This window comes from Mesitornis unicolor, unplaced genomic scaffold (assembly GCF_000695765.1).
Source record: "Mesitornis unicolor isolate BGI_N332 unplaced genomic scaffold, ASM69576v1 scaffold24852, whole genome shotgun sequence".
Lineage (NCBI taxonomy): Eukaryota > Metazoa > Chordata > Aves > Mesitornithiformes > Mesitornithidae > Mesitornis > Mesitornis unicolor.
The window spans coordinates 5,291-16,932 of record NW_010168854.1 but is presented as its reverse complement, the minus strand read 5'-3'; the positions used below and the strand labels follow the sequence as shown (position 1 = coordinate 16,932).

General features: G+C 50.4%; 1 protein-coding gene across 1 annotated transcript; it reads left to right on the top strand.

The window, feature by feature from the left end:
- Nucleotides 1-4,590: 4,590 nt before the first annotated feature.
- CAP1 (CAP, adenylate cyclase-associated protein 1 (yeast)) lies at nt 4,591-11,425 on the top strand. Its single transcript, XM_010179174.1, has 12 exons — nt 4,591-4,704; nt 5,146-5,246; nt 5,707-5,784; nt 7,647-7,790; nt 7,880-7,965; nt 8,314-8,419; nt 8,524-8,701; nt 9,144-9,331; nt 9,535-9,658; nt 9,759-9,841; nt 10,504-10,647; nt 11,003-11,425. Exons 1-12 carry the CDS (start codon nt 4,611-4,613, stop codon nt 11,084-11,086), a joined length of 1,410 nt encoding a protein of 469 aa, XP_010177476.1. The 5' UTR covers nt 4,591-4,610; the 3' UTR covers nt 11,087-11,425.
- Nucleotides 11,426-11,642: the final 217 nt, after the last annotated feature.

Below are 11,642 nucleotides of genomic sequence, written 5' to 3'. Positions count from 1 at the left end.
GGGGGGTCGGGGTTTGCCGGTAGCGTTCGGGCAGGAGTCACCTCCCCCCGGTGATGTGGAGAGCGGAGGGCCCGGTGGGTTCCCGGGGCAGCTCCCGTGTGACTCACCCAGGTGTGTGCCCAGGTGATTTATCCGTCTTGTCACGACTGGGCTGATTGCCACAGCCTCCAGCGAGGATTTTTCAGGGGTTTGTGCTTCCCGGTACCAGGTGCTCTCTCCATCTCTCTGGGCTTGGGGCAGTGCTGCTCTTTAGCCTGTTGCTGACTTCTCTCCTGTGTTTGGTGGTGGACTGGATGGGATTGTGGGATAAACGTGTAAGTGATGGCTTTGGATTTTGTGAGAGCAAAATGAAAAATAGACGCGGGTGTTTTGTGCATCAGGTCACAGGATTTTGCACGTTGGGTTCTGGAGCTCCCCCAGACCTGGGCTGTAGCTGCTGAGAAACCAGGAACCGGTGACCTCGGGAAACTGCTTTATTGCCTTTCTGTTCCTGAGGCGATCCTTGTGTCCCCAGAATATTGCTGAGCTTTCTGAAAGCCCAAAATACCCCCTATTATTCATGTACCACACTCCAGCCAAGCGGCCTCTGCTTGAGCAGGCAGCGCTCGGGAGGGATGCTGACAGGGTTCGATGCTCTGAATTCCTGATGCGGAGCTCGGTGTTGTATCCAATTTAGTTTAGATCCGAGATCCTCAGTTACTTCCCTGGTGGATTCATCGCCCTGACAAGGAATGGAAATGAGGGAGCATAGCAACAGAGTCTGGCAAGTGCACGTCTCCTTTTTCATATAATTGTGATGAAAAGGGAGTCCTCGTGCTCAGCAGAGCGATACTTTAACCCTCTCTTACCATGTGAGTGAAAATGCCAAATAACATTTGTAACGACTTCGGCAGGATTTGTTATTTGGGAGAGCTCAAATAGGGTCCAGATGGGGGGTTGTTTAAAAGAGCTTTTGGCTTTCTAAATAAAGTAGATCTGAAATACCAGCAGCAGACAGCACGGGCTCTGGAGCAATGTCAGCAAGCATTGTGCTATAAACAGCAGAGATCTCTGTCTTGGCAGCTGCTGGGACTGGCAGTGGCTGTCTTGTGTTCGTGGCTGGGCCTGACAACTGACTAAAATCAAGCGCTTGAGTCCTGCCTTGCTTCAAATAGTTCTTCCTGTGTTAAAAAAAAAAAAACAACGAAATTCTTTGGGCTTTTGGATGATATAAATGTTGGAAATCATCTGGTAGCTGATCCCCTGAGATAATTCCAGTGTCAGCTCAGAAATAAACTGTGGTATGTTCTTAATTTAGTTGTCCCATCTTTATTCCTCTCGCCTGTAGAAACAGGAAGTCGCTGATGCAAATTTGGTGTTGCTGACAGCAGTTTGTCGGGCTTCACAAAAGCTGAATCTGAACAGAGGCGTAGGTTTGAGTTGCTTTGGCTGTAAAGCTCACACTTGAGTCTTCCAGAATGTCTAAGAGAGGCCTCGGGTTAGCGCGGAGTCGCAGGCAACCGGAAGAACTTCATTTATGCCGTTTTTAGGAGAACTTGCTCCTCTGAGGCCCAACCTTTGGCTGGGATGTGCCGGCTCCTTGATATTCTCCAAACAGGAAACACCTCTCGCTGTGGTGTTGCACAGGATCGGCCATGGGCTTTCAAATAAAATCCCTTCCCTTGATTGCTCTGCTCAGTACATCAAGACAGTCCAGTTGTGAGTGAAATCCTGTTTGCTGTACGGTTACAGCGTGTTCAAAGCCGTGTTCCCGAGCTTTGATGGAAATAAAGGCCACTTAATAGATGAACCAAATGTGCTATGAAGATGAATGGACTTTCTCGCCCAGGGTGAAACGTGCGTTTGCTGCGAGTCCGTAGCTTCCGCTCCATTGGTAATCAAAGTTCAATTGAATTTAAACAAGACCTAGAATTAAATCCTTCTATTATAGTCCTAAAGGGAGAGCTTCATCTCAGCTGGAGAACTCCAACCCCCGCTGCACGGCGCAGCTCCAAAGCCCTTCTCATTCCTCCCGAGCGCTGAACAGAAGCGACTCCTCAGTGAGCTGTGTGTCTCAGCTTCCTCTTTAAAGAAGGCAAACGAGATCCCATTTGATTCCTGGGATCTGTGAAGTCAGTTGGTCACTTCCTGACAAATTATTTTGCATTCAGAGCGATCAATAGACCAAACACCTTTAGATGTAGCCCAAGCAAGTCTCTTTTGTGATCTTTTGGTCCTTCTCGCTGTATGTTCATCTCTGGATTGCACACTGTTGGTGTTAGTTACGGTCTGCTCTGTACAGCTAAACATTGTGATTTCATTCCAGGGGGTTATGTAGGCAGCAGAAAGAGCTGCATCCACAGGGCAAAGAGTTAAGGGCGAGTCGAGAGAGCTTTAGTGAGTGACTGAGATATCACTGCCTGCTCTAGGACTTTGTGCTGCCTGTACTTAGTTCTGATTTTGCTGCCAGTTTACCCAGTGACTTATCTTGTGAGTTCTCCTAATGCTGCCCGTTAAACAGAAATTAAAATGAGTTCACCATCTGCCCGATAACGCTGGGTTCACAAAGCTGCTATCGAGCACTGTGAATTTATGGCTTCTGTCAGGGAAACCCAGGACGTGTCAAACAGCAAAGAGACTGGGAGGAATCTGAATGTCATGAACACTTTCTTGTCAGAGGACATGAATCCCAGCAGCGTATCCAGAACCGATGCGGTACGCTCCTCGCAACGGCGTGTTTTATAGCTGGGGGTAGGAGCAGCTTTCCATCTGGACTTTCTGGTCGGTAATCCTGATTTGAAATGCAGTTTGCGACGCGGTAATGGGGCTGATCAGATTAGAGCCTCTCATGGAATGCGGTGGGGATCAGTGGTGCAGAACAGCAGCTTTGTCTGCCCGCCGCTCGATAAACCCGGTGTCCTTCCTGCAGCCCTGCGTGACGCCTCTCTATCTTGCTGCGCTCTCAGAGCACAGGAGAATTGCCTTAACAGGTGGCTCTTTTAGGGGAAAAAAAACCCACCCTCCTTCTGTGCGCTGAGCGCGGGGGAGGCAGAGCCCCGCTCTTGGCTGCGCTCCCGCTCGGAGACGTGAGCCCCATTCTGGATGCGTCGTCCTCGGTTGCAGCAGAGCACTGACGATCCCGCGGTCAGGATTTCTACATGGTAGGGTCTCAAAAAAGCAGTGGTCATTGCTGGTGATTATAAGGGTGACCGCCCACGAGTTTCAGCCTCTCTGAACTTTTTTTTCTTGTGGCTGGAAGCCGTCCGGTTGGTGCTGTCCAGTTCTGTGCACGGTGTCATCTCCTCTGGCTCGCTCAGAGGAGGAAACAGCTCTCTTCCTCTTGGAGGGGGGTGGCCTCTCCCCTGCCCCCCACGTCAGTGCGGCTTCTCCTGATGCAAGCAGGCTAAAGAGGGGTGGAAAATGGCTTTGTTTGTCTTGTGGCATCAGTGCCGCTCGTGACTAAGGCTGAATCGGCCCCACATCCTCTGGAAATCGGGTGAAAACATGCGCTTTGGAGCAGGGCTGAGGAGGCTTGTGAGCAAAAGCGAAACCCTAGCTAGAAATTCAGGTTTCGGTTCTGAGGGAGCTCTTGTACCAGTTCGTGGCTGCATGGGTAACCCCTGCCTGCCTTTGGGGCTGTGCTGGGAAGGACGTTCACCTTCGGGCAGGGTTTTGAGTCCTCGCAGACTCTTGGAGGAAGCTGTGTCCAGGCCGTAATCGTGACTCAAGTTGTAAAATCTTGCAGTGAGTGGCGATAAGATAAAAATGCAATGGGTGACTTGCTGCTCCCTCCCTGCATTCCCTGGGCGTTAGTGTGCTTGGAGCGTGACTTGTCTTGCTCCTTGGTGCAGAGTCTCTGCAGAGCGGTAATTAATGGAAAGTTTATACGACTCTGAAGACTTTTCCAGATGAGTCGCTGCAAATGACTTCTGTGCCTAAATCTCTTTCCTGTGCAGTGCCTGCAGAGTGGATCCTGCGGCTCACACACCAACGCCTGCAGAGGCAGAGGATGAACGGAGCGCCTTGTTGTAGGAGCAGCTCTGCTTCTTGTGCAGCTGCTCATCTCAGCGTGTGCCAGGGCGGCTCTGTAAAGTAGCGATGCTGGAGCTAGAAATGTTCCTTGGAGGAATTCAAGGCTCCAGGAGGTCCCCGCGGATGCATTTGCAGAATCAACACTGCTCGCTTTAACCTGGAGTGCGTGAACTCCCAGTGAAGCAGTTGTACTTGATTTGCTGTGTGGTCACAGCCAGGACTTTGGCCAAGATCTGCAGTGAGGTTCTGTGCAGACCTTTGTTTTATTGAGTGGTGTCAATACAGGGTTAGAAGGTGTAAGTTTTAGCGTCCTTATACATGTGAGAAGTCCTTACAGTGGAATGAGACTATGTGGCCATTAGGGAGCAACTGTGGCAGTAGAAAGTAGCTGTGTGTGGCTGTTGTGTAATCCAAATGTCTCTGCTAATGTGAGGGTACCCTGCAGCCCATCATCGGAGTGCAGAGCTAGGCAGAAATCATTCTGCTGGAACTGGTAGAGCTTGTACCTGACATCTTCAGGATTTGGCCTACGAGTTTCCTGCTGTCAGAGGATGCGAATAATTGTGTTCTGTCTGTGCAGGTTGTGAACAGCGGTAGATATGGAAAGACTGGTTGAACGGTTGGAGAGGGCTGTGGAGCGTCTGGAGACGGCGTGCCAAGGACCCGGCATGTGTGGAGATGGCCCTTCCAAAGGTAAGGCCCAAAGCACCTCCCCACCAGCGTTACCCCACGGGAGTCCCGGGGCTGCAGCATCAGCCGGGCGCTGCGGTAGCGTCGAACACCAGCAGTGGCTGTTGCAGAGCGAGCGGTGCTCGTGCGGGGCCTGCAGCGGCCGTTGGGTGAACTGGCTGTGCACAGAGGGGAAGTGAGCTTTGCAGCAGATCCTGCACGAGCGCAGAGAGGCCTGCGGTTACCGTCCTGCAAAGAGAAGGACTTCCTGTGGCTGCGGCGCTTCCCTTGGCTGGATTCAGCTGCGTGCTTCGGGCTGAGCCTCCTGTGTTCGTTGGCATAACCCAGGGGAAGGTTGAGCGTGGGCCGGGTGGGAGGTGCGGCCCAGGAGCGCAGTGCCCCTGTGTGAGTGCTCCCAGCCCGGTGCCTTTTGGTGATACCTGTGCTCTGGTTCCTTCCCTGCAGGAGTGGCTCAGTACGTGCAGGCTTTCGATGCCATTCTGGCTGGCCCAGTAGCGGAGTACCTCAAGATCAGCAAAGAAGTTGGCGGAGATGTGCAGAAGCACGTAAGGACTCGCGTTCTCCCTCCACTCTAAAGAGATGCTGCTTGTTCTTCAGGGCCGTTAAGGGCCAAGTTTGCTGTCAGAGTTTGCATTCCTTCAGTGCTGTATTCTAGGATGTTTGTAATCCTTGAGGACTCAAAATGGGTGCAGATGCCCAGATAACCTCCAGCACGTTGCCATCTACACACTATGAATCAAACCTCCTTCTTGAAATCTTTGTTAGTTAGGTGCCTAGCTCTCTATGGACTTCAGGGCTTGCTTTTAGGAGGCTATAAACTACCCAGCCCAAGAGCTGTTACACTCTTCTGAGTTTTCTCTGATGGGTGTCTCCAAGAATACGCACTTTGAGATCAGCATAGCTGCTTTCTTATGGACTGGGAACTGTGAGCAGCAGGAGCTTGAATGACTGTTAGTGTTACACTGGGTACAAGGGAAGCTCTCTCACATTTCTGTCTGTTCTTAGGCTGAGATGGTTCATGCGGGCTTGATGAGCGAGAGGGCTCTTCTGGTGATGGCATCTCAACATCAGCAGCCAACAGAGGTGAGTGTGGGCAATCGCTCGTCAGAAACCTTGCATGCTCCTACATCAGAGGGGATGACTGCATGTGTAGGGGAATCTGGGTTGTTACAGTTGCTCCAAACAAGGAACTGGAGCAGGACTGGAGATGCCTGTGTCGTGAGGTGGCACTTGCTGAAAGTGTGAACTGTTTGGGTGCTCACCCAACACTGGGCAGAACTCTGGAGGTTGATTCTTAGAGCTGCAGAATTGGCATTTTCCAGTCCTTAGAGCACCAAGTTTTCTGTAGCTGTCAGAGCAGCCTGCGAGTGTCATCTCACAGCGTCTGTCTCGAGTTTCACCTGGCACCAGCACTGCACAATCACTGTTCCCTCAGCTGCAACCTGCAGACAGGAACTTGTCTGAGACAGGAGCCACTGTGGGATTAGCGTAGAGCTTGCCTTTCATTATGTGATGCTTATAGACTTCCTGGCATGAAACTCCTTCTGAAGTATAACAGACACTTACCTCTATTGAATAGCCTCTGAATAATAGCCTGGCTTTTAGGATTGATTCGTCCTTAGCAAGTAATTTAACACTTTACCCTAGGCTGCTGCTTCTCAGCAGGATGTGTGACCAAGAATCTGATCCCTGAACGCGTTGGCTTTTCCCTGCTGAGAGCTGTTTTTCCTGAGCAACAGGATCCCACCTCGCTTTTCCTTGCAGTTATTATCTGGCTTAGTCATGGCTTCTGCTGTTACATTGTGGTAGCTGGATTTCTGTGCTTCTTTCCTATTCACTGCAAAATATATCTGCATTTTTTTCCCCAAACTCAGCACTGAAGAGTTGTTTTGACTTTCACCAGGCATGCTGGGATGCTGCTCTGCATAGCCTCTAGTCTGAGAATCTGCTTATAAATTCCACTGACACATTATTTAAATAAAGGATTATGAACAAACAACAACCTTAGTCTAGTGCAGGTCTTTGTGCAGGTTGTCTTGCAGGAGTCTAGTGAGTTCTGGAGTTGCCAGTTGAAAATGCAGAATGTATGAACTCTCATTGCTTGTGGCAAAGACTTTCCCCATGAACCGTTGACAGGGGTGCTAGGCTGAAGCTTCTGAAAATGTAGCCTGGCCAGCAGTCCTCAAAACCTCTCTGTTTTCATCTGAACAGAGGAAGGGCCAGCAAATGGAAAAGCCGATGTTTTGAAAAGCAAGTTTTGCCCAAATTTGTCCCTCGCTGCTGCCACCAGCAGGAGACTTTGTGATCTTAAAGAAAAGTTGCCCGAGAGGCAGCTCTGGAAATGTGTAGTTGGCTGCTGTGCTCTGAGCTCAGAAGACTTCTGAGCACTCGGGCAGCATTCCAAGTGGACAACACACAGGAACAATTTTTGTCACCCAAATGCTAAAGGCTTGGATTGACTTGAGAAGAACTTTGAGTCCTGAAGCCCGGCTTGATAGGGTGAGCTGAGAACTTGCTGTGACTCTGGTTGTAGATCCAAACTGCAAAAACCTGCATAGCACCCCCTTTCTCTGAGGGCTTGAAAAGGAGAGGAAAAATTTGACAAACTGTCTTGGAACAAAAGAATCCAGGGAAGGCAAATGCTATTTCTGTCCTCGTTACTAACAAGCTTTGTCAGTGTCTCTTGGATTGAACATGAGTCACAGTTCTTGGCGTACTCCCCATAGCACCAATCCGGCTGGGAGCGATGACTTCAGCCCTGGAGGAGCTGGGCTGTGGGACCGAGCTCGGCTCACGGGGAGGGCCGAGCCTGGACAGAAGCTGTAGCAGTAACTTGTGCCAGTTGGGATCTTCTTCCGAGTGACCATCATCTCGGCAGAGCCGCCCATGAAGATGTGCAGCCATTCCAGAGCAGTACTAATGTCCTTGTCCCTCTTGTCCTGCAGAGTGCGTTCTCATCGCTTCTGAAACCGATTTCAGAGCAAATCCAGATGGTGCAGAATTTCAGGGAGAAGAACCGTGGTAGCAAACTGTTCAATCACTTATCGGCCGTCAGCGAGAGCATCCCAGCCCTGGGCTGGGTGGCCATGGTAAGAACTCCAGTGGGAAGTGACTTCCTTGGGCTGGTGGGAAGAGTCTGGCTCAGCTGTTCCATGCCAATGTGTTCGTTCTTCTCTAGGCTCCAAAGCCTGGTCCTTATGTGAAGGAAATGACCGATGCTGCCATGTTTTATACCAACCGGATCCTCAAGGAGTTCAAGGATGTGTAAGTTCATCTTGTCTCTTAAAGATGCTACCTGGGTGTGTAGGGGCTACTCCAGTACCGATCCACAGCTGCCTTGGTCTTGAATTCAGTCTTCTTCTTAGGGGCAGGGTATATTTCTAAAGCCACGTAGCTGTTCTTTCCTGCCCCTAGGGACAAGATTCCTTGCAGAAGGAATGCTGCAGCTGGAATCTCTGGTAGTGAATGTATTGCTGCTCTTGTCTCAGCATCATCTGGTGGCTGAACTGTTCCCCATGTTGTGTCTCGGAAATGGGTCTTAAGAACTCTTTGTGGTCCTTGGGTTTTAATGGGAAACGTGCCTGCTCACTCATGATCTCTTTGTGTCCTCAGAGATAAAAAGCAAGTGGACTGGGTGAAGGCTTATCTGAGTATCTGGACAGAGCTGCAGGCCTACATCAAAGAGTATCACACCACAGGGCTGACTTGGAGCAAAACAGTAAGTGCTGGCTACATCTGCAGGAGCCGCTTTGAGTATTGCATGGTGATTGCAGCAGGTCTGGAGCTTGTGCAATTGCCTTTCCTCTTGCTGGTTTCTTACAGGGCCCTGTAGCAACAGAAGGGGCTAAATCACCATCCGCTCCCTCCGCCGGGGCTGCGCCTCCCCCCCCAGGCCCTCCTCCTCCTCCTGCTCCTGCCCCCACGAGCTGCAGCACAGACGACTCTGCCTCCCGCTCCGCGCTCTTCGCCCAGATCAACCGGGGAGAAGGCATCACCTCTGGTAGGTGGAAGTAGGTGACGGAGGAGTGGGAGTACTGGTGTGTTGTGAATCCTTGCTTTGGCTGTCCCTTCATACACCTTAGCCTGTAACAAAAGACCATCTGGAGGATGAGGCTGGGAGCCAGCAGCAGCCCTGAGGCTGTTCAGGGAGACAAAGGCAGCACATCTTGAGTTAGAATTGTCAGCCTCATCTGTCAGGTGTAGCAGACATTAATCTCTAGCTGGAACAGAGAGGGGAGCCTTTTGGTTGCCTGCACGTCTCCAGTACAAAAGGTGCAATTTTGCACCTATTCACCTATTCATATTTGCACAAAACTTGTCCCTGTTGTGTGTTACCTGGTTAGCGATCAGGACAGATGTTATCGTGCTGGTGGTTGTGATCACTGATATCTGAACTGCGTTCTTGGAGGAGAGCTGGAGCTCAGGTTGGACTTTTCTTGCAGGCTTAAGACATGTTTCAGATGACATGAAGACCCACAAGAATCCAGCACTGAAGAACCAAGGGGGTCCTGTGAGAAGTGGACCCAAACCTTTCACCGCTCCCAAACCAGCCTGCAATGCTAATCCCTCCCAAAAAACCTCTCCAAAGGCACCTGCGTTGCTAGAATTAGAGGGCAAAAAGTGGAGAGTGGTGAGTGCCTGGTGTTGGCGTGAAGGGGTTGGAGGGAGGGGAGCTTTGCAGCAGGGGAGGAGGGTGTCCTGGAGACCTCTCTTGTAAGAGGCACCAGCCTGAGGGTAGACACAGTTTGCTTGTAAAGGGGCTGCACTGCCCTGTTCACATGGATTAATTGCTCTGTGTTCCAAAAATGAAGTGAGTTTTCCCTGCCTTTTCAGGAAAACCAGGAGAATGCCACCAACCTGGTAATCAGCGACACAGAGTTGAAGCAGGTAGCATATGTTTTCAAGTGCACAAATAGTACACTCCAAATCAAAGGCAAGATCAACTCCATCACCCTTGGTAAGTGGAGAAACCCTAAAACAGCTTCCGTGGGCTGGTTTGTTAGCAGAAGGCTGAATCTCCAAAACCTTTCTGTGAACTGCTCTGCCTGTCTTTGCAGATAACTGCAAGAAGCTGGGGCTGGTGTTCGATGACGTGGTGGGCATTGTGGAGATCATAAACAGCAGGGATGTTAAAGTTCAGGTGAGCATCTGCAACCTGTTCTCTGCCTGGAGTATAACTGATGGGCTGTCCAACAGAGCGCCTGCAGCATCTGCTTCTCAGTGGTTTTATCTCCACAACAGCAATGTACATCTGGGAATATTCACCAGACACCATCTGTGCTACTGCTCTGCAGCTCACCCTGCCCAGCCCTTAGGAAAGGGCTGGATTTTGGAAGAAGTTCTTTACTGAGAGGGTCGTCAGAAGCTGGAACAGGCTGCCCAGGGAGGTGGTGGAGTCACCATCCCTGGATGTGTTTAAGGAGCGGGTAGATGAGGTACTTAGGGATATGGTTTAGGGGGTAGACAGGAGCGGTTGGACGTGATGATCTCAGAGGGCTTTTCCAACCGAGTGATTCTGTGATTTTGCCTCACTGAGCTGCTTCAGGGCTGTAGACAAAACATTAATCTCTGAGGTGGGCAGCACAATGTGACCGTTTTGCGATGGTCAGTTTGCTCAGTGTTCGCTGTAGATTTGTTCTGAAGAGATCAAAACAAGCAATAACTTTGGCATAAATCTAAAGGTTGGGGTACTTGAGTCCAAGGTGTCTACAGCAGAGGGGTTGGAGTCAAGCACAAAAGAAAAACGTGGTTGCCCAGTTGATGCTAACGCTGTGCTGACTGCTGTTCTGACCACCCTGCCAGGTAATGGGTAAAGTGCCAACAATTTCCATCAACAAGACAGACGGTTGCCACGTGTATCTGAGCAAGAGCTCCCTAGACTGCGAAATCGTCAGTGCCAAGTCCTCAGAGATGAACATCCTTATTCCCACAGAGGGTGGCGACTTTGTAAGTGTCGGCTTTAGAAATCACTGTGGGTCTGCTTGGGCTTGGGGCGGGATTCTTATTTTGAGCCCTGCAGGGAATGTCACGGGTACAGTGTGGTCTGGAGGGACAATTCTAGATGCCAGAGTTGGTGGTTGTGAATGATGATCGGGTGCTAAACACAACAAATCAGGTTGGTTGACTTTACAGTGAGATACTTGCTGCTTTGTGAGAGTTTTCTCCTCCTCAGGATCTCCTGGGGACAGAACAAAGTGTGTGGTACAAGATGTGGATATGTAGATACATGGCACGTATCTAAGAAGTACCAGTCTCAGTCATGAACTGTTATTTGACAACAGATTTCTGTTTCTCCCTCCAGACTGAATTCCCTGTCCCAGAACAGTTCAAGACAGTGTGGAACGGTCAGAAGTTGGTTACCACTGTGACGGAAATTGCTGGCTAAGCAGAAAAGCTCCAAGGCTCCTGCCCTCCCCTGGCCCTGCTGTGGGACAAATCTGCTTTCAGATGATTCTCTTAGATTTCTTGTACCTTTCTGCTCTCAAACTGCTTCTCTTCTACCCGAGAGACACAGCTACCTGCCGTCACTGCGATACCTCTGGCTGGGGTTTGGTGGAGGTGGTGGGTCAGTTATTGTCCACATCTATTAGCAGGAAGGTGTATTTTTTTTTTCTCTCCCTTTGTCCTTTGCACCAATTGATCAAGTCCGATTGATTTTTCGGTGAACTTCACAGCCAGTACTGGCAGTTGGCTTTCAGAGTGTTGTTTTGGGGTTTTTTGTATTGCCTTTAAGCAAACTGTTCACGTGAGAGAGGAATGTTGTCCCCTTTTTATCAAATAACGGTGTCTGTCGGGGTCCAGAGTACCCAGTTGCTATGGCAGATGTCTCAAGGTCCTGGAAGCTGCCAGTTCCAGCTGTGTGCACTGGTTGGTGGCACTACAGGACATGAGAACGGTTTTGTTGGACCAAAGGCTGAGGACCTGGGCTGTAGCATTCCACC